Below are 20,934 nucleotides of genomic sequence, written 5' to 3'. Positions count from 1 at the left end.
ATAATATTTTAAGTCCTTATTAAGTAAGTATAGATACTAGATATTCCTAGTACTAGGCTTAGCCTTATTTATATATATAGGCTATTAAAAGGAGTGCTAAAGTTCTAATTAAAATTAATAAGTTAAAGCTAGAATTAAAATTAGTGGTGATTAGTTAATAGGTGCTAACTATAACTCTAGAGCGCCTAGAAAGTCCGATCGCTTAAAAAAGTGCCCGAAAACTTTTTAACTCGCGTTTGACGCTCGTGTAGGCTCCCGCTATTGCTTGTGCAGTTCGATGCACATGTGGAAAGGTGCGTCGGTGGAAGGCTGCGTGGGTGGAAGGCTGCGTAGGTGAAAAGCTGGGTGGCATCCCTGTCAGGGGTATCATTGAAAAAGGACATATTTGAGAGGCGTGCCTCGTCCCATTGATGAGGTAGAAAACTTAGTTATCCTGCTCCAACGACTGATAAGCGAAATGCATTCTGCGCCGTCACTGTCTTGCAGCCGGCTTGGCAAAGTGTTGACAACTCGAACTCGGACCCTGGCATCCCCACTTTTTTACCTCTTTAGTCTTTCCATGTTTGGTGCAACATTCGTCTCGGCGTCAATACTGGTCGACGAGAACCCTGTTGTACCTGGTTATGTGATGCGATATGGTATAGTCCCCCTCGAGTTGTGACGTGGTCTAGTTTAAACTAGGAGCTGAGAGCTAAATAAGTCGGTCGTATATTTCCATAGCCCCTCTGGTTTGGCTCCACTCCGAGGATCCGTTCAGACCGTCCGACCTCATCAAGCACTTGCAACACACTACGCCCATGATCAACGGGAAACCCGTCGAAGATCCTTCAAGTATCAATCTGGATAACCTTGATCGCCTAAACACAGCTGGAGAGAAGAAAGTAGCTCTCACTTCTAAAGATGACGTTACGAAATTTCCTCCGTGGCTATACGGTCAAGAGCCGGACGGAGACGGGAAACTACACAATGCAACGGCATCTGTAGTCATTGTTGTGGAGAAACCCCCCCAAGATGTGGACGCCTTCTACTTTTACTTTTACTCGTATGATCAAGGAGGAAACATGACCCAAGTGAAGGAGCCGCTTGGCAGCTTCATCGGCTCTCAGGACGGTCTGCATTTCGGAAGTCATGTCGGGGACTGGTGCGTGGAATTCCGATTCTCCATGGGGGGGCCACGCTTGCTAATGGAAATATCACTTATTAGGGAACATAATATGGTTCGTTTCCGTGGTGGGAGGCCCACTGGTATATACTATAGCCAGCATTCGGACGGCGCAGCCTATGACTGGCACGATGAACGGGTCATGCTCAAGGATGGCCGGGTAAGTCCTTCGCCAAACAAAGGTCCCCATTCCGGACGCTTCAGTGCTAAATGAGTAACATTCAGCCATACGTTTATAGCGCACTCGGCTCGCATGCCAATTATCCTGCTTCCGGGTAACGTCCACCTGGTGCTATTTCGTTCCACATCACCTACTAACTTGTTTGTCTTGATCCGCGTGCGTAGCGAGCAAACGCATGACTCGGTCTTGTTTGACAACTGCGACAGCGGTATGCTCTGGGATCCTGTTGCATCAGCATACTTGTTCCATCTCGATCCCGACAGCTTCCGTCTTACCCGCCTGTCTCCATCCAAGTCCAATCTCGCAACGTCCAACTTGACGTCCTTTTTCTACTTTGACGGGATTTGGGGAGACGACGAATATGCCCAAGACGATCCCCGCCAGCACAAGGTTCCATGGGTAGGGCTGAAACGGTTCGTCGCGGGACCGCAAGGCCCAGCGTACAAAGGACTTGTCAGGAAGGGGCTCTTTCCGGACGGCCATGGGGGAAAGAACTTTCTACAGTGGGCTGCGGCAGCTTTCATGGCCTTGTACCCAAACTACTTTCGAGCCTGGAGAAAGTGGATCACGATATCGGTCATTGTCGTGCTGGTGACGGTACTGGTGGTGGGCGGGGGACTTGTGGCAAGGCGATGTAAGCAAAACAACAAGCCAAGATATGAGCAACTGCCTGTTGAAAATATCCCCTTGATGGAAATTTCCTGTGAGCATGACGGACCGTGTAGTCCACTTGAAGATGATGGAAGCTAGCACGCACTGGCTAGTGCCCTTTATTGTAGAGGTATTTTTTTTTTGGCATACCATAGAGAGACCATCGCCGTTATGTTAGACTGCAATTTTGGTACACGTAGACGATAGAATTCAATATATCGGAAGCTGAAGCTTGACAAATTGTCAAGAAAGGGTTCTAACCAGCCTAGACAGCCCGTCAGCCCGTCAACCCAACGTCTAAGTCTCAGAAGGGCCGCGCGTCCAAGCATCCAGCGCATAGGCATTAGAGTCGCTATATACCAGCACAATCTGCCACACTAAATTCAGCACAGGTAGAAAATTGGAATCTGGCAGATATTTACACGTGGCGTGCTCAACGACGGCAAGGGCATGTTGATCTATCATATAGAATCTTGTCACCAGTATATTGTTTCAAGATGGAAGGGAAAAACTACACACATCCAACTTCACAACTCGACCCTTTTCAGACCGCGGCCGACACCTGGTAGGCTCCTTAAACCCCCAGCAGCCAATATCGGCGTCTCTCCGCGACCTCTTTGGGTTAATATCAACTGCAGCACCCGCCTCAAGCAGCACTTTCACAGTTACCTCGTGCCCGCCTATAGTAGCTATTAATAGCGGCGTAAATCTAAATTATTCTTAGATATCAACTTTAGCACCTACCTCTAGTAATATCTCAATAGTATCCTCCTACCTGTCATTAGCATGAGATTGACGGGGGAAAAATCCCCATTATGTTGAGGTTGCTTCTCCGCTGCCCTGCGGCCAGACAGATGGGAATTCAACACCAAAGTGTTGACATAGCTTGCTGGTCCATACCAGTAATAGGGCGTGCATCTAGCCCCCGCCCCCCCTCAAACATCTTGTTACGAATATTTATTTAAAACGCCTTCCCCGTCAACTAGTTCATTCAGTCATCTTCAAGACTTGGACTTGTTTACTCTGTCCGTCGGCGAATTCCAGGCTGATTTGATGAGTTGTCAATCTTTGGGCATCAATGCAGCTCAGCTTTTCAGCGACGCGGCTTAGTATCCTACTTTGCCTACTTCACCATGGGTTGCTTGTCTTGCTTTCAGCTTCATTCTTGGCACTGATCGGCGATTCGGGACGGCCCGCACCCTCCTCTATATGTGCCGCGTATAGAAGCGTTCTAGGTTAGGACGGCAAGGAAAACAACCATGATAAACTAAAATGTTAAAAGTTATGCTTTCTACTGAAATAAATTTCTAGTACTAACTATAAAAGCAGTGCTGATTTTACGGCACTCTATTAATGTTAATCTATCTTATGGTCTATCGCCGATTAACCTAGCCAGGCGCACCCATGACCCCATTCTAGCAATTTTTCGACTCGGCGGCGCTGAAGCCCACGTCTCGTACTGTTACGGCTAGATCGTATCGTAGGCAATATTACTCTCAATCTTTTGGCTTGTTCTATTATCTCTCCTTCTAAACAGTTCACGTGTGACGGTCAGCTATTTACCGACGAGTTCATCTTCACCTGCACGCACACGCCCCGATTCCGCGGCGCTTCCCCAGCACACGCCTGAACCAACACAAAGCCCTCCACTCCCGTAGTTGCCTTTGGAGCATGTAATCGTGTACAGTACTTATTAAACACGAAATGATATATTTATAACAATACTACTAAAGCGAAAAGTCACCATATGTCCGTCTCCAACCTACTTTGCCTTATTCTCCTTCTTCGTCCTCACCGACCAGCCCTTTCGCACTACTCTCTTATTAACCTGCGGGATCCGATACGCTCTATCCCTCTCCAAACGATGCCTCTCCCAAAAATCACTCGCTTCTTTCCGCAATACACCACTACCACCACCACCACCACCGCTTGATCGACTTCCCTCTGCCTCGCCCTCCTGGTCCACATCCTTCCCCCACGACACATACCCAGCCAGCGCATGCAGCGCCCGCATGCTCGGATCCCAGAGGAATACCCAAAAGTACTCTTGCACGCGCCGCACGCCTTCTTGAAAGGAGCCAAAGAGCCTGCGGACAGTCGTGCTCCAGGCCACCACCAGCGAAGCGACAATGAGAAAGACGCTGGCCGGGAGCGAAATCACACCAATAGTCTTGAGGGAGAGGTTGTTGTCACCACCCCATTCTTGCGTGTTCATGCCGAACAAGCCGGTAAAAAAGGTCAGGGGCAGGAAAATGACGGTAAAGACGGTAAAGATCATGACGCTGCGGCTCTGCGCGCCAGCCACATCTGCATGCAATCTGCTCAAGCGGACCTCGTCGACCTGTGCCTGCCGCTGAACCATCTGCAGCAGCTTGTCATAATCGTCTCTTGTGTCGTGGACTCGTCTAATCATTGCTTCCACTTGTTCAATGTACTCCGTAACCTTTTTCGACGCCTCGTCTAGAAAGATGCGTCCGTTGACAGTGTGTTCGCGTAATTCGGCGCGAGCGTAGATTGCATGCATAGATGAGATTACTTTACTCTGGCGTTCAAAGAGTTGAAGCAGCGTTACAAGCTCGTCTCCGATATCGCGCAGCTCAAGAAGTGCAGAGGTGTTGTCGCGGTTCTCTCGTTCGGCGCGTCGGCCCTCCTCCTTGTGACGGGCCCGGATGAAGCGCAGTCGATTCTCCACTGGCTCAAAGTCAAAAGTTTTGTCGCGCACGCCCTCTGTGCGGAATTCTTTGAGGGACAATGTGAGCTTCTCAGTCTATTTTGGCTATTAGTGAACTGGTTGTTAAAAGATGCTCGGGGGACGGATTCTCTTTACCAGGACGCTGATTGCTTCCTCGAAAATGCGAAACACTTCGAGATCCGGATGGGACGAGCGTTCTAGAAGAATTGTTACAGCATGTAGCACAGACAATGCGGCTAAATCAAGGGCGCTCTCGCACTGGCAAGTCACGTCTACGTTGACCTCGTTGAAGATGCTATCCCGTAGATCTGCTTGTTGGAATAGCGGACCTTCGATAGGGTCTCCCTCTCGTTTGGGAAAGAAAGTGACCACCGTTTCTGCAACAGTCAGCAATCCAAAACATCTTTGGACATTGTAAAGCACTCACGTGTGTCGATAACCCACAACCATAGCTGGTCGACCATCAGAACATTGCCATTTAGGACATCTTCGTCGCCACCCTGGTCCTCGTTCTGCCCTCTGAGACGCATTAATCTCTCCTTCCATCCGGTATTTCCACTTTCGTTACCGCTGCGGTTAGATCCATCCCGACTACTCGTTCCTTGAGAGCCAAGCTGCTGCTGAAGTCCGCTCAGGCCAAAGCGCTCCTTGGTCAATTTGTACAGCATCTGATCGTCGTCTCGCGATCGAGTATCGCGCAACGACGGATACCCAAACTGGTCAAGCGTGCGGCGACAGTTGATTGGTGGATCATTTCCCAAGTAGTCCCAGATGACTTGCAACTCGAGCGAATCCATCTTGGCGACATTATTGGGGACTGGGCGCGCGCGGCCCTGAGCCAGGCGTTGTGTGATCAAGTTGCGACGTCTGAGTAGGCGCTTGTAGGTATCAAAGTGCAGGTATGGCAAGAAGAGACAAGTGTACATGCCTTCGTTGCCTGCAAATGGCGACGTGGTAGGACTGGCGGCAGACATGCTCAATGGCGACACTGTTTAATGATTAAAACATTCTTCTAAAGAAGGCCGAAGTGAACCGACTTACAAGCTCTTGGGGCTGTGTAATAGCAGCCAGGTTTTGCAAAATATGCATAATGCTGGGCATGTCGTCCTCTGGTATGCTTGGTCGCCCAGAAATCCGGTCCATACAAGTGCGACAGATTCTTTCCAGAACACGCTTGTAGAGTTTGCAAGATGCTCTATACACAATGTTAATTGTCTACCCAGCCACCCTTGTTATTCCTCTACGTACCTTGACCCACGCAGGGTTGTTGTATGGCAGATGAATCCACGTAAACTTCTTTGCATGCGCCTCCGGCCTCACAAGTTCACTCGCACCCGCACCTGCATTGCCAGATCCACCACCAAAAACCGAACGTATGCCAAGGATGTTCTCCGGCAGCGCCGGCAACGGCTCTACATCATCTTCCTCGTCATTCAACACGTCGTCTACACCTGTACTCCGGCTGCGGACCGAAAATGGCGGAAAATCGCGATACTTGAATCGCGAGGCCCCGTCGGTGCCGAGGCTCGCCGACCGGCTCAAAGATATACCCGGTGTGCTAGCTCTACGACCGTGCAAAGGCGGCGAGAGTCGATCAATAACGAGATCCTGCTCAAACTGCGCGCGAATAAACGGAGAAGCGTGATGGGCAACAGATGCGGCGTAGCGGTTTGGTGGTGATGGTGCACAGAATGGGGGTGATGCGATCGGACCGACAGGTGCGGATTTGGGTGTCGATGCTAGCGGAGCGTTGGGAAGGCCGCTCAACGCTTGTAGAACTGGTGACATTGGTACAACAGCCGACATGGTCTCAAAAATCTTGCTATCGATCCCCAGGGCGTTTTTGATCGTCAAGGCGGGAGGCACTGAGATGATGGCCCTTGACGGCGAAGGTGAGTGTTCGACGCTGGCGTCTACTTGCGCGACTGATGTTCTGCCTCTAGCTTTGAGGAATTGTCCCTGGCCTGGTGAGCCATCTATCTCATTCAATCTTTCATTCAAGCATTGCTCGAGACCCTTGTTCAAAAACTCGCGCAACGGAAGTCGGGTGGACCACGCGCGCATCGCCGTCATGCCAACGCCACCAATAAAGTCATCAAAGAAGCCATGGATTTCGACATTGACCTTTTGCTCGAGGTTTGGCATGCTCCAGTGTGCAGTGCCCTGGTCGCTGCTACTAATAGCAATATTTGCATCCGCATGCTCGACTTGCTCGGCGATTTGGCGAAGAAAAAGTCTCATGGTTGAAACGTTGTGCCGGCCAAATGACGCCACGTTGGCGTGATCGCTCTGCAATGGATATATTCTCTCTTGTCTCATACCCAGAATCGCTGACTTGGTAGACGTCAGGGGTGCCGTGAAGTAGATACTATCTCCTACAGCATTACCACTTGTCGTCGTCTCCGTTCGCGATACAACAGTCCCGGTACCGCGCCCAGACAGACGCGAATCAATCGTCTCATAAAAGGTCCATATACGCATATCACTCGCAATCTCCTTGAAGTCCTCGTCAATGCGCGACAGTAGGTTGTTCCCCACGCGCAGATCCGCCGTAAGCGTCTCTGGCAGCGGCGCGGACAGCTGCAGTAGGCGTTGTATGCTCGTTGCAAGGGAGTGCATCGCAAAGTAGCTCGATCCCTGATGTGGTGTGCCAAAAAATGCGACGCCGTAGCACTGGTCGAGCATATCCCGGTAACGTTCGTCGCGACTCGCGCGCACCAGCGCCATCTTCGCCACGAGGCCGCCGAGGCTGTGAGCCAGAATAAGCAACGGCCGTCTCGGCAGACCGTCACGCACACGCAGCTTGTGTAGTGCCTGCAAGAACTCCTCGGCGAGATAGTGCAGCGTTGTGCCCTCGGCAAGCTGCGGGTGGGCGTAGAGCAGGATGCGCGCCTTGTCGGCCTCGCGACGTAATCCCTGGCGAACCCAGGACGTCGACGGGTGCTCGCTGCTGCTGTTGCCCTCGGCATCGCGCATCGACGGCGCGCCAAAGTAGCGACCGATTAGCCCTTCACGGTTCCATGTGCGGAATCGATGGCCGCCAGGGCACGGAACTGTGACGACGTCGACTGTAGTAATGTCGTAGGTGAGGTCGCCGGCTGGGTCAAGAACAAACTGCGCGTATTCGCTTTGTTGTGCACGGAGCGGCTCAGAATCCCCTAGCCTCTCAAATCCAGTAGCATCTGGCTTCTCGCAGCTGTCTTTCTCGCTGGAGTCGCACTCTTGAGCCGAGAAACGCCGCTCCGCTAGACTGGGTTCACGAGCCAAGCGCTGCGGCGTCATGATATTACGTGGGTTTGCAAAAGTTGTCGAGGCGATATTGGCGAATTTCTTGGTTTTTGGCATGATTGACTCTCTTCATGACGGTTTCGAAGCTGTCCTGGCTGGCTTTCACTTGGCCCGTGTCAGTAGTGTAAGTGACGATCGTGAGTGCAAGAACGAAAAACGACGAGAAAAGTGGAAAAAAAATTTGCGAAATAGATCAAGCAGGTAAATGCAAGAGATGGATCGTAAACGCCGACAATTTAAGAATCTCAGACGCCCCCTTGAGGCTCGTCGTCGCATCTTCCCGAACAGTCAGCTGGTCATGCTGTCTCATGGCCTATGTCGCGCCGAAAAGGCCGGTCACGGTCGCAGTCTGGCAATGCATGTCCAGATCGAAGGCTACCTTGCAAAAAGTCCGCCGAATGCCGCAGCGAAAGCACCGTAGCTCTGGAACTGATCAAAAAGTGTTTCAGACGTCATGTCGGTCGGGTCTTGAGTTGCGTGACGTCTATTCCATCCCTGTATTCAAAGGGTTAGTACATGGCTCCTCAAACAGGTTGCCATGTAAATGTGTGCCAACCCTGCCCACCGACACCACTAGTTAGTTAGGTTGTACGTGACTCGTTCACATGGTTGCAACCGCTAAATGTCATGGAGCTAGCTGCAGACGCCACATCGGAAATGGTGTGCGGCTGCCGAAAAGTTCGAGGAGCGTGAGTAAGAATATCTTCGTTAATTTAGCAAAGAATATTGAGGTTATGTATAAATTTCGAAAGGAACCACAAGCGTCAAGTTGCGTCAGTAATACCCCATCGTTCTGTGCATGTGCTCTTGTCGCATGGCCCAAATAACGATGTAAGATGGATGCTCCTAAAGATCCCAGATAAAACGCGCCGAGGAAAGCGAAAGGAAAACTACCAAAAGAAGAAAAAAAATAAATGCTGTTGATACAAAACTTGAAGGGTGGATGAACTGCTCAAGACAAGAGCGAGTAGCTTTTCACTGTCGTGCAGTGAATTGTTGCATCAATGTATAGCTTGTTAGTCGCGACACACGTCTCGCCGGGCCGGATGATGAAGAGGCTGTTGGGTCCTGTGCCAAATCTTTTGGCCCCTATCGTCATCTCGACCTTGCCCGATGCCACAGAGCAAGTCCGGAGTTGCGAGTCGTCTGCCTCCCACCGAGCCTTGTCACCCGGTTTGATCGTAATGACATTAAAAGCAACGTCTTCGGAGACTGTAATCGGCTCGCGCCCATTAAGATAGGCATTGGAGTAGGCAATGTCTGGAAAAAAGCTGATTAGTAACAAATAGAGGGATGACGTGAGCCCAACATACTTTCGCCGTGCGCTGCGTCAACTATTCGACCGGGTGCAACCTCCCAGCTCTCCATCTCAAGCTGCGGCGGAGGAGCCTGGGCTGAGCGGCCAGGCCGAGTGGGCGGCCCAGGAGAAATTGAGTCTCTCGATATTCTCAATGCCGCTGCAGATCTCGACGTACGGCCAGACGGAGGAAGCTGATATGACTCCGCCGGCCGAGGTCCACCTTGGACCGTCCTTGGCTCAGTCAATGCGCGACTCTGGCTATAGACGAATCGAGTCGGTGGCTGTTCCAAGGACAGTGGCGCCGGAATCATGTTGACCCTTCTTTTATTGTTTGCCGTGGTTGAGTCAGCAGATTTAGCATCCGGAGGTGGTAGCTCGAGAATGTCTGCTTTTCCAGCTTTGATGACGGCCTCAACAGCTCTGGCATTCCGCCGTCTTTGCGCAATTTCATCTGCAACCCGTGGCTGACGGAATGGAGCACCATAGCCATCTTCTTCTGATGATGATGAAGACAATGACTCTTCAAGCCCATCAACACGTTTCGCGTATCGGTCGAGGAAATCCCGTGACCTAGTCGCCCATGAGCAATAATTCGCCCGCTCATGGATCTCGGCAGCGTAATAGCAGCCCACGCAGCTATTCTCAGGGAAGTGCAAATTCTTTAGCCTGCTGGAGAGCTCAAACGGAACAGCAACGGAGCAGTCTGACAGCCTGTGGTCGGGGTCGCCCAACGAAGCGTTGCAGGCGTCCTTCCCAAACACTTCCACTCCGGTGACGTATGCGAGTGCGAGGCTAAATATCGTCATACTCACGGGCTTCTTCTTGTAGAAGTCGATCCACGATTGGGGCAAATGACGTCGCTTTGGGAGCTGGGCGAGCTCTCGAACGAGTGCTGAGCGTAAACACTCAAAGTAGCCTTTCCCGCGTGAAGTGAATTGACCGACGTACGTGAAGGGATCAGGGTGCGTCAAGGCCACATGCGCCGGAGTAAACGGCTCCAGCTTTTTATCGGCATACGCACCCTCCTCGTCTTTTCCGTCCACGCTGACTCGAGATACCACAATAGCCCGCCAACTCTCTCCGGGAACTCTCTTAAAGGTGCCGGTTTTCGTAAACGTGCCGTCGCAATTATCGTTATACGCGCTACCTTTATGTGCTGCTGAAAAATGACCCCCCAGTGCCCTTGCACTATCAAAAGATTTACGGCAGTCTACGTCTGGACAGACGTAAGGGAACTTGGATGAGAGGCGGAGTCGATAGTTTGTTGGAATGAGGGCGCCGCTCATACTTTCCACCCTACCCTTGTAAGCTGCACAGACACTTGTTAGCTTCGTGCTTATTGCTCAGCAAAGAGCAAATATGGTATTGCACAAACCATGATAGTAATCATAGGCCATTCCATCAGCACGAGTAGCGATGGCGTCGTTGTGGTTAAACGTTAGCCATGCGCCTCGGGGGTGCTCCCCAACATCCCGAGGGCGAGTTCGTACTTCAAAGTCGCGTATAAGCTGAATTGATCTCTCAATGGTATTCTTAACGGATGAAGAAGGCCCTGGTGGTTCTTCGATTGATGTGGAAAGCGTGCGCTTTGTGGGCCTTGATGAAGCGTCAAGCGCTGCATTGCTGGGACTACGCTTTTCACCGGTGATGGGCACCGCGGATAAGCCCGTCAAGGCTAATTCTGTATCTAGATCAGAATCGTCATAGGAGAAGCTCCTTTTCCCAGAGCCCTCAGAGTACATATGGCCACTCGCAAGCACTCACCTTTGGCTGATTCAGGGCTAGACTTGTCCGAAGCTGTCGAGTCGCTGGACTCGGAGTCGGTGCTGTTGCTACTCGACTGACCACGAACCTCTTTTTTCTGCTCCCACTCGCGCTGAGCAGCCATGATGGCCGAGTTGAGCGACATTAGCTTGGAGCTTGCACGGCTCACTGGGGTTGCGGGCTGCACATATGAAGGCAGTGGCACCTCGCTGACCGTCCTTGGGACAGGTCGCAGGTCCGGTAGCGGCACCTGACTCATGGCCCGCGAGCCGGAAGGTTGCGGTGATGGCATGATTTTGCCAATCGTCAATGGCCGTGCAATTCGATCAAGCTGGCCGTCGTGGCGTCATACAGACATACCGGTGATGGCGAGGTGCCGGGTTGGCTAGTCCGACTGTTTCGTAGGTAGGTGTTGAGCCACTAGTTGTGGCGTGAAATGCCTTGGTAATGAACAAGGTCTTTCTTTCTTGACGCAAGGATGTGTTGAATGAGCGCCTGACACAATAGGAACGTGCGCTTAGCTGCGATTGAGGCCGTCACTTGTGCTGCACACAAAGACGAGCAAGCGCGACGCGTTTGGACGGGTGAAGGAGTGTCACAGCACGCACCATGGGGCACAAGCCAGCGCAGTCTGGCTCCACAACCAGACAGTAATTAACTACCACCGTGAACGGAAATTATCCAGGCCAACTTGTGCTGATTAAAACTTTACATTTGATGCATACATGATTATCTCTGAGCAGGGACTCTAATGAAGTTTCGAGATTCATGCGTTGAAAAAAATCGCATCCTACTGAAGATCCGCTGTGGTCCTGCAAAAAGTCAAGATTTTGGTAATATACAGATCTCTGTCCTCTCCCAGGACCGTTCTCTATTGTACACATGTTTCTCATTTCTTGGCCTTGGCCTTCTTCGCCGCCTTCTTACTCACCACCTTCTTGCCCGGTTTGTACGCATCGCCACCCTGTTCAGCGCGTCTCGTCTGTGCCTGGCGCTGGCCCGCAAGCTCCCTCTCGCGGCGCCAGCGCCTGTTGCGGAGGTACTGCTTTCGGGTGCGGAACCGTTTGAGCTTCAGTCCCGTTGTCTTGACCAGCCGGCCGATGCGCCAGTTGTCCTCGCGGTAGCTGTAGTCGTCGCGCAGCTTGAGCAGGCGGTCCGGCTCGCCGGCCTGCACGCGTGTCACCTCGAAGGGGATACCCGACGCCGACAGCTCGGGCTTGACAGGCGCCTCGCGAATCGGATGCGCCGTCATATTGAGGCGTCGCTTGCGCTCGGCGTGCGCGGGATACGGTAGGGTGTCCTTCTTGTCGAAGACGACGCCAATGTATTTGCGGTCGGGGTGGCGGGCCGGATCGCGGTAGTACTTGACGTAGCCCGTCGCTGTCGCATGGATAGTGTGGTCGCGGCCCATGTTGCAGTTTTCGCCGGGCCACCAGGGCGTTCCGCGCTGCTTGTAGATGATGTTGCCAGGGATGACGAATTGGTCTGACGGGGGAGAATTAGTCTCTCCAGTCCCGAGAGGCACACTAGGCTCTCGATGCTTCAATAGCATCTATATAGGGTCCCAATTGACGTACCTCCAGTTCGCTTAGCTCCTAGCTTCTTGGGAATGCCTCGCTTCGGTTTTTGCTTGTACGCTCCTTGCGCCTTGACCGAGGCGTATCTCTGGCCCAGGACAACGGCATGACTGAGTTGCGGCTGCAACGTAATGCCGGCCAGTCTTGACAAAGTAGAAGTCGCTGTCAGCGACGGCCTTTGGGCCGAGAGAAACCGCAATGCCATTGCGCTGCCAATCGATGCTGACGAAGTGACTTTTATGGGGGCGTCCACGGATTGAAGCTCGACTTGGACAAGGCGAATTCGCAAATTTGGAGTTGGGCTGGCTTAGTCATGCAGCACAGTTATCGATACGCCATGCAAAGTGGCCAGCAACACATCAGTGACAATGCCGTCTTTTGCATAATAATTATTGCACATATTATCTTTGTTTTGTGATTTCAAGTAACAACTGAAGACAGTCTGTCACAATGCGCTTACTGATAGCATTCTTGTCGCTATTATCACTGGCGAGCGCCCAGTTTGGCTTCTTTGACCAGATGTTTGGCCAGCAGGAGCAGCATCATGGTCAACATCACCAGCAACAGAACAACCCGAGTGACGCTTCACAATATCACGCGCGCTACGATGGCTGTAAGTCACGACTCTCGTAGCATATTGAAACTTTGAATTCTGAGGTTCTCGTTTGGCGAATTCTTTACTAATTTGCTATGTAGCCGTCTGCGACAAGTACCTATGCCCCGATTCGCTCGCGTGCGTACATTTTCCACACCACTGCCCCTGCATTTGGGACAAACACGAGGAGAAATTCGAAATTGGCGAGGGCAAACGACTCTGCATCTCAAGAGGCGGCTTCAAGGACGGCGAGGCGGCGCGAAAGGTTGAATTGGCACGCAAAGGCTTGTTGTGAAGACAATCATCAAATTACTACTATATACATTAGAGGCGCAATCACAATTGATGGTAATCAAAATTGTTACAATTGCTAATGAGCACACGTAAACTTCATGTTTAGAACGTAGCGGTACATAGGCACCGAAGTGGCCATCTGTGGCAATAACACAGCAAGAAGGCAAGGCCCCAAAACAGGCAAAACGCCAAGATGCACACTGAAAAAAGGTAATTACATAACCAACGACTATGAAAGACCATTGGGAATGCGTGGAACGGGAGGGACCACCTTTTCTTCCTCCTCCTCCTCGTCTTCATCGTCGGGGAGGTATTCCGGGTTGCCCAGTAGCGATGCTACGTTGTGCATCTCATAGTGCTTCTTGCGGAGCTCTTCAAACTTGTGGTGTTTCTCGACATCTTCTGGGGAGGCATCTTCCATCGCGTCCTCGGGGGTGTCGTCGTCCAGATGCACGCTCTTCTCCGAGTGGGCTTTGGGCGAGGTCGCATCATCGCCGTAGTAATATGGACCCGGCTCGAAGCCTTGCGCTTCCGGAATATCTTCCTCTGGTTCGCCCAGCGATAGACCCGGAATTTCATCTTCAGTGCGAGCGCGTGGAGCTTTAGAGACATCTTGAACATTCTCCAGAGAAGCTTGGGCGCCCTGTGTGCCGGCCTTGTCGCCTTGGTACTCGTCGTCGGACGGATCTTCGGCGGGATCATAGTGCTTCACGTAGGGCGTCTTGGGTTCGTCAATCTTCATCGTTGATGAGCGCTCCTGCTCCGTCAGGTACAGGTTGACCTCATCCCACTTAAGGCGCTGTGAGGGCTCGGCCGACTCGGTGTTGGTGGCCGACTGGCGACGAGAGGCAGTTATGCGGGCGGTGGATGACGAGCGGCGATGGCCAGCGTTGTAGTTTGTATTTTCGAGGGTGATTTCCTTGCTCATGGCGCGCGGGCGAATAGGTCTAGAGGTGGGCGTCTCATCGGTCGAAGATGCCTGATGCGTACCGGAATGCTTAAGGATACCTGAAGAGGCCGGGTTAGTATCGGTCGTCGTTGGGGACAAGTATCGAGTTCCAGCCAAGTTTCTCTATCGCTCTTACCTTTGGGCCGGGGCGCATCGGGGCCGGGCGGCGAATGAATGGGGGAGTCGTCGACGGCGGAAGCCATGTCTAATGTAAGTCTGCGCAGAGGCAGAAGAGACCCAATTTGGAGAAGTAAAAATGCTAATAGGTGAACACGGGATGAATATCGAGAAAGCAGGCAGCGTGAGATGAAGGAAGGCGGCGCGGTTGGGCTGTTTTGTTTTTTTAGGCCGTTTGAGCGGGGTTTGGAAGGGTTCTCAGATGGCGGGGTGACGCTGTAGGTTGGGCGGAAATCAGCAGCGACAACAGTCGAGGCAAAACATACGGTAAATCACAATTGCAGGAGCTGGTTGTCTCGGGCGAATCGGCTGATTCAGTTCTTTACAACTGGCCAGGACCCATATGACAGGATTGGTGTAGGCCGCCACCACCAAATCCATGTGGCCGAGCGATGACGCACAGGGCACGCGGGCAAGGCAATGGTGGAGGAGGTACTTGTCCTCGCCCTCAATCCAGGCATAAAGGGAGGTACCTAACGGCGGACACCATCAAATACTAAATAGCAACTCTCAGTCACAGGACCATGTGCCCGCATTTTCCGTAGTTGATGATAAATAGTGGATGCATAATTGCCAATTTATTAGTCGCTCTAGTACGAGTCGAGTAGCAGCTTACCAATAGTCTGGGTGTGAGCTGTGAAGGGGCAGTATAAATGGAAACCAACATTCATTTGTCAACCAACGGGAAGGAGGTGATGAAATCAAATTTTATAGTGTGGGACAAGCAAGATAAGAAAAACGATGGAAAGAAATAAGAAATGCCAGAGATGAGGACAGAAAGGATTGCGGGAGAAGAAAAGCAATCCACGAGAAGAAATACAGTTAGCATGTAAGTTCAATTACGTCTTTCTAAGATTCGAGGTCGTAGCAATTCTCAATTGATTCATATATCGGGTTCCCGAGAGAAGCTCTGACAAAGACTATAATAAGTCTAATATATCGCAGATGCCTGTCAACATCACTCAGTCGGCCGTAAATCAGCTGCGACATCAAGTACAAGTAACTGACGCGCGGTAGCTAGTTATATGAACTCGAGCTATTTGGCGCAATCGTGCCACAACTTTCCGTCCCACCAGCAAGGGCTTCTCTCAACATGAGCAGGCGCAACATGGCCGTCAACTTTGGCGTTGTCATCTGTGTTTTCATTAGTTGGAGTCCTGTCCCTCAACCAGTGTGTCCAACGTACCGACGGGGACGGCGGCGGCGGCAGCGGCCGAAACAAACATGAGCAAAGTGGCGAATTGCATCTTGAAAATAGAAGGTAAGTTTTGAGTGATCTGAGTGTATTGTGTTGGATAAAGACCGAGTCAAAATTCTGGCTTCTTCGCGGAACAGGCAGCTGCTTATATACCTCTAGGTTTGGTCTCTCAGACACAACATCAGGCCTATGCATGACTCGACCGAATCGCCGCCAAGATCTCGGAAGGCGTAAAAGAGTTGCTGATCCGCCGAGATTCAGCAAGCGTCGACCTGGCCATACAGCCTATACATGCCGAGAATCTTGAATAGGAGCCTCAAGGTTTTGCCGAGCACTGCATGCCAATGCTTGGCCCATGAAATCTAGATGTTCCCGAGGAGGCGAATGACATGATTCGTGACCTCTTTCGGAAGGTCGGTAGGTAAGCGTTTCAGTAATAATGGCCTAATAACCTTGGTAGACACCGAGTCGCGCGGTCATGCCGGCATTTGATGCTGCATGGACCTATTTGGCAATTGGGCGGCAATTGCTGCCCTGATACTGCTGAAAACCGGCCCGCTCCGGTGCCCGCTCCGGTGCCCGCACCCGCTTTTACAGTGGGTGCCGTATAAGCTTATCGAGCCCATCGTGGTGGCTGCGCGATCACTTTATTGACAATAAATCTTTGATTACTATTCACTAGCCCTATGAAAATATTGAAGAATGACTGTTTATGCGTTTTATTATACAATCGACACATGTCCTTATACCTCCAGGCTTTGACGCAAAGTGAGGAACGAGCGGAGCCCTTCTCATTCTTATACGAGTTGTGTCTTGGCATACATTTAGGACATAGCGATTTAATGATTGGCAGTGACTTGTTGCTGTCGTTTCAGAAGCTCGCTTCGCCACGATACCATCCCGCTTAAATAGTTTAACCCTTGAGTTTTCAATGAAACCATTGGCTAACTCGGGACCTGTGCATCACAGTTTGACCGCAAGCGTGTGGCCCATGTAAGTTATGAGCGCCCCAGAGCTCTTTCGCACCACCAGCCCCCAACAAGGTCCATGATGCTGTATATTTATTTGCATCCTAGTCTACATCCATTGCCTGTCCAAGCGTTCCCTTGGTTTTCCGAGATTGTTTTCGTCTTGGCATACGGCGCACAGCAGCGAGACCAAAAATGATCTGTCAAGCGAGATGGGGTGACAGACAGGGGGGTGGTGTCAGATTCGGGTCCTCGCCATACTCCGTACAAGCGCTGGGATTCGCCGATGGTGGGAGCGCGACGCACCGGCACTGACGCACGTGGAATCGCCGTAGCTAGTCAGTCCCTCTGCCCTGTGGAATGCGAATGATCGAGTACGGGATCGCCACCTGTTGGACGTCTGCGCACCCAGTTCGGGATTATTCAAGCTAGGACCAACTTTCGGCAGTTTTTGCGGAAAGAGAAAGAGAGTATTCCGGAGAGAGTTCCATAAAAAGCACACGAGGAAGAACCTGGAACGTGCGGGGCTGCGGAACAGGATAGGAGTTGTGGTTGGAGTCGCGATTGCGGCTCCTCTGGACGCCAAGGCTGACTTACACCAACCAGACCTGGTCCGGCATTAATCTTATTCTTCGGGCGACAAAGGTTATAACGTGCATTGACACCCAATACCTTTTACTCTGGCTTCATGGCAAGGAAATCGAAAGCTAAATACAGCTTTGATACCCAGAGTTATTCGCTAGGTCTTGATCTTGGGAATACTTGGTATAAGTAGCTTCTCTGTACCGGGTTATTGGGAAGTGGAACCGAATCAGGAAGACACCCGATCACGTTGACGAATTGTTGGCAGGCACGCCCGCCACGCTGACTTGGCATAGATACTATCTACATCATTAAACCCTCTAGGCAGCTTCCTCTCCCAATTGGATTTGAGGTCGAGATTTTATTAGAACTGGTACCTGTATTTTTTATGGTTGCTTTTGCTCTCACCAAAAATTTCCCCCGATTCTTTCCAGCATAGATGATAGGGTGCCGATGTCAATGATACCGGCTGCGAATAATGCCTACGGTTCTATATTAGAATTAGAAAAGATTAGTTTACATTTGTAAGAGGGAATAAAGTTTATCATATTAGTTTATCAAGAATCGAGAGGCCTCCACTGCGATTGAAAGCATCTCTGCTAAACTGGTCTCAATCTCTCCATGTTGCATTAGACACCCTCTGAGGCAAATGCGGATTCAAAGCCGTCAAATCCGAACAAGTGGCGATTTTGTTCAGAGCAATCGAGGAAAAATGTTTCTAAATCGGTAAATATGTCCAAGTCAAGTGGAGTAGCATTCGGGGCGACGTGATTATCCATACCATCATCTAGAGCTGCAGTGGAGAGAGCGTTTCTCTCAGCTCCGAGAGTACTCTCATGTGGAAAGTGTTGATCAATGGTCGGTGTCAACAAAGGTGGTCGGCTAGGAATAATCTCTTCGTATGCCAGCCCAGTAGCTTGATAGACTCCTTGCTGTAGGCGTTCAGCGAGTCGCAGTGCCTTCGTTGCCAACATGCTGCCCCCGGCCATAAAACGTAGGGCGTCTATGCCGTGGCTGATAGCCAATAGCTGATGATTATCCGGGTGAAGCAAAACGTTCAAAAGCAGAATAATGACAGCTGAGCTGCATGCATGCAAGTCCATAAAAGAGAACTTGGCCAGAAGGTTACGGCTCTGCAACTGAACGATCCAATCAGTGGTTGTTCTAGCCGCCTCTATACATCGGTGCGCCAGCTCCTGAGATCGGAGATGCGTCCCATCATCTCCTAGACTCATGGTATCAGCAGTCGAAGGACGGATTTGTCTCCGAACGAGACGTAATAATGCTCCACGGCCAATAGCCACCCAATTCAAGTTATATAAGATGTTAAGGTGCGCATGGGGTCTAAATAATGACTCCTGGACTCCGTCCAAATACGCGGGAATCGACAGTCTCGATGATTCTTGCTTGGAGCAAGCCCATTTGTATGTTGTAGAGCTTTGTTCGATGGGACTATGTTTTTATGTCAGCAGTCTTTTTCCAAATTAGATATAAATCTCCTATATACCCAGCAACAGTGAACTCGTCTAGCAATATAGTCAGTTGAATGTATGCGACAAATCGATCTATACGATGTAAATCGTCTTTGTCGAGGTCCCATTTCTTTTGTGGCAAGGAGGCAGCGACGTCGTCAAGTCGTAGTAGCATTGGTAGCCCCATTATACGAGAAGTTTGACTAAAACCGTGCTTAGTGTCAAGAATCTTCCAACCTGTTCTCTGCTGGTCCTACCGTTCAATGCTGTAGATAGTCCAGAACAGTCGGACTTTCATCTCGCGCTCTCGAGGCGTTTCGTCGTTGCGTGTTCCTTCGCAATGTAATGATTGAACGACTGCCAGATTCAAGGCCAGTCCCAGGTATACATGATGGTGAGAAATATCCTCAGTTGCAAGGAGGTAGAATGATGTCAATAGACAGCATATCGTGCTTTCGATTGTGTTTGCAGCGATTACCTTTTGAATCAATTCCATGGCCTGCGCAAAGTAAAAACTGCCTGGAATCTCGCCATTAATAGCAAGCAACTTGTCCGTTTCAGAAAGATGCTTGAATGAGCTCCCAAGAGCCAATACGAGGAAAACAAGGCAGACGATGGTGCATTGCCGCGGCTGCGGTGCAGCAATATTGCCCTGATAAACGTCTGTAAAAAGGTCTCGGAACCACTCTTCATCAAGATAGTACCAATTTGATTCGACAAATGTGAAGAATGTATCAATAAGAACTTTAGCATCCTCGAAAGACGGAAGGTGGTCGATAGCCTTGTGTAGCACCATGGCGGTTTTCTCCGAGGCTAGGCTGCCTATCTGGTTATAATTCTTTAGACAAGAGTCAGTTGAGCTTCTGGGGCCAGCCTTGAGCTCTTGACTCAGCAGATGATTACTTACATCGTGGGGTTGATCTTTGATGGGTGGAATCACATCAGAGATGGCCTCTAGAAATCTGGCATGGGATGCCGAAATAAGGTTCTCTTTTTATCAGCGTTAGCGAAGGCAAAAACAAAAAAAAAAAACTACAGTACACTCTATACGTACCAATCACTTTTGCGGCTGGTGGTTCAACATTTTGAGTCTCACTGTCAATAATAGGCAAAGAGGTTTGTTGGGAAGACGCGGATGGCTCCCCGCCGTGACCTCCCTTCTCAGTCACGAGCTCGTTCTGGTTCTTATATATAGCCTCCATAGAGAGCTGTGCGATGATTTGAAATTGCTCGTCATCCAGGTTTACTCTAGGGAATTTTTCATGGAAGCCCCGGGAGACATTCATGGCAATTGTCGCCCAATCCAGGCTACCCGGGCTACTCGGGCTACCCGTTGGTAGATTAGCGGACGGCATGTAACAAGCATCGCAAAGTACCTACATGTTTCCTTTTGGCAAGTCTCGTGAAAGAGTGTTACTCTGCGGTTCGGAGATGGGCCGAAAAACGCAGGTCCGGCCGGCGAGAGTACAGGTTCGGCACTGATTTGCCGCAGTCATGACGCACTTCTTCTTTCCGTCTCGGCAGGAGATGCATGCTTGCGCAGCCCTTTTGCGTCTATCGAGAGGTACATGTGGGCGGTACCTCTTTGATGGGCGCGCAGGTGCAAAAGACATGGTGTACTCGGGCAATTTTGTTCAAGAGCAGGGTGATGTCCAACTCAGTCAGTTCTCTACCACTGCGTGGTGGACGATGGTGAATTTTTCCAAGGAGTCTGCCACAAGAGCAGATTGGAGATTGGGAGTTGATAACAATCATTTGATATATAAGGGGAACACAGAGTACTAGTTAGTGGAATTGGGATTTGAACAGGGCATTACGTGAACTTTAAGTATGCAGGTTCTGCATAAGGTTCTGGCATAACAAAGGGTGCGAATCACGTGAGAATTTGGGGAAAGTCAGCCACATTTTGTATTGAGTAAGGGACATACAGTGGGTGGCAACAAGTATTGGCCTCTGTTAAGAGGTTTTATGCGGCAGCTGCTTAATGTAGACTTGACAACAGGTTTCCACGCGAATCTTGAGGTCTTGCATTAATGACCAAAACAGCCCTCGCGCCTCAAAAAAAGAAAAAAAAAAAAAAAAAA

At 50.7% G+C, this 20,934-nt stretch overlaps 7 protein-coding genes across 7 annotated transcripts; 2 read left to right on the top strand and 5 right to left on the bottom strand.

The window, feature by feature from the left end:
• Window positions 1–457: 457 nt before the first annotated feature.
• BBA_06206 (vacuolar protein sorting-associated protein 62) lies at window positions 458–2,093 on the top strand (the record flags this gene model as incomplete). Its single annotated transcript, XM_008601303.1, has 5 exons — window positions 458–638; window positions 721–1,141; window positions 1,259–1,322; window positions 1,388–1,437; window positions 1,508–2,093. 5 exons carry the CDS (start codon window positions 458–460, stop codon window positions 2,091–2,093), a joined length of 1,302 nt encoding a protein of 433 aa, XP_008599525.1.
• A 1,663-nt stretch (window positions 2,094–3,756) lies between these two features.
• BBA_06205 (ankyrin repeat protein) lies at window positions 3,757–8,031 on the bottom strand (the record flags this gene model as incomplete). Its single annotated transcript, XM_008601302.1, has 5 exons — window positions 3,757–4,761; window positions 4,822–5,063; window positions 5,114–5,674; window positions 5,728–5,881; window positions 5,935–8,031. 5 exons carry the CDS (start codon window positions 8,029–8,031, stop codon window positions 3,757–3,759), a joined length of 4,059 nt encoding a protein of 1,352 aa, XP_008599524.1.
• An 895-nt stretch (window positions 8,032–8,926) lies between these two features.
• On the bottom strand, window positions 8,927–12,820 carry BBA_06204 (ribosomal protein L27; the record flags this gene model as incomplete). The annotated part of the gene is made up of 9 exons (XM_008601301.1): window positions 8,927–9,234; window positions 9,288–10,583; window positions 10,650–10,961; window positions 11,039–11,369; window positions 11,399–11,432; window positions 11,647–11,669; window positions 11,764–11,850; window positions 11,970–12,523; window positions 12,616–12,820. 9 exons carry the CDS (start codon window positions 12,818–12,820, stop codon window positions 8,927–8,929), a joined length of 3,150 nt encoding a protein of 1,049 aa, XP_008599523.1.
• A 245-nt stretch (window positions 12,821–13,065) lies between these two features.
• Window positions 13,066–13,505, top strand: BBA_06203 (uncharacterized protein; the record flags this gene model as incomplete). The annotated part of the gene is made up of 2 exons (XM_008601300.1): window positions 13,066–13,228; window positions 13,312–13,505. 2 exons carry the CDS (start codon window positions 13,066–13,068, stop codon window positions 13,503–13,505), a joined length of 357 nt encoding a protein of 118 aa, XP_008599522.1.
• A 228-nt stretch (window positions 13,506–13,733) lies between these two features.
• Window positions 13,734–14,656, bottom strand: BBA_06202 (Glc8 protein; the record flags this gene model as incomplete). Its single annotated transcript, XM_008601299.1, has 2 exons — window positions 13,734–14,512; window positions 14,590–14,656. The coding sequence occupies 2 exons, from the start codon at window positions 14,654–14,656 to the stop codon at window positions 13,734–13,736; spliced, it is 846 nt and encodes a 281-aa protein (XP_008599521.1).
• A 1,010-nt stretch (window positions 14,657–15,666) lies between these two features.
• On the bottom strand, window positions 15,667–15,877 carry BBA_06201 (uncharacterized protein; the record flags this gene model as incomplete). Its single annotated transcript, XM_008601298.1, has 2 exons — window positions 15,667–15,764; window positions 15,817–15,877. 2 exons carry the CDS (start codon window positions 15,875–15,877, stop codon window positions 15,667–15,669), a joined length of 159 nt encoding a protein of 52 aa, XP_008599520.1.
• A 2,130-nt stretch (window positions 15,878–18,007) lies between these two features.
• On the bottom strand, window positions 18,008–20,463 carry BBA_06200 (C6 transcription factor (PrnA); the record flags this gene model as incomplete). Its single annotated transcript, XM_008601297.1, has 6 exons — window positions 18,008–18,830; window positions 18,886–19,053; window positions 19,108–19,688; window positions 19,758–19,840; window positions 19,905–20,176; window positions 20,231–20,463. 6 exons carry the CDS (start codon window positions 20,461–20,463, stop codon window positions 18,008–18,010), a joined length of 2,160 nt encoding a protein of 719 aa, XP_008599519.1.
• Window positions 20,464–20,934: the final 471 nt, after the last annotated feature.

Source organism: Beauveria bassiana, assembly GCF_000280675.1.
Source record: "Beauveria bassiana ARSEF 2860 unplaced genomic scaffold BBA_S00017, whole genome shotgun sequence".
In the NCBI taxonomy this organism is placed as follows: domain Eukaryota; kingdom Fungi; phylum Ascomycota; class Sordariomycetes; order Hypocreales; family Cordycipitaceae; genus Beauveria; species Beauveria bassiana.
This window is presented reverse-complemented; position numbering and strand designations above follow the sequence as displayed.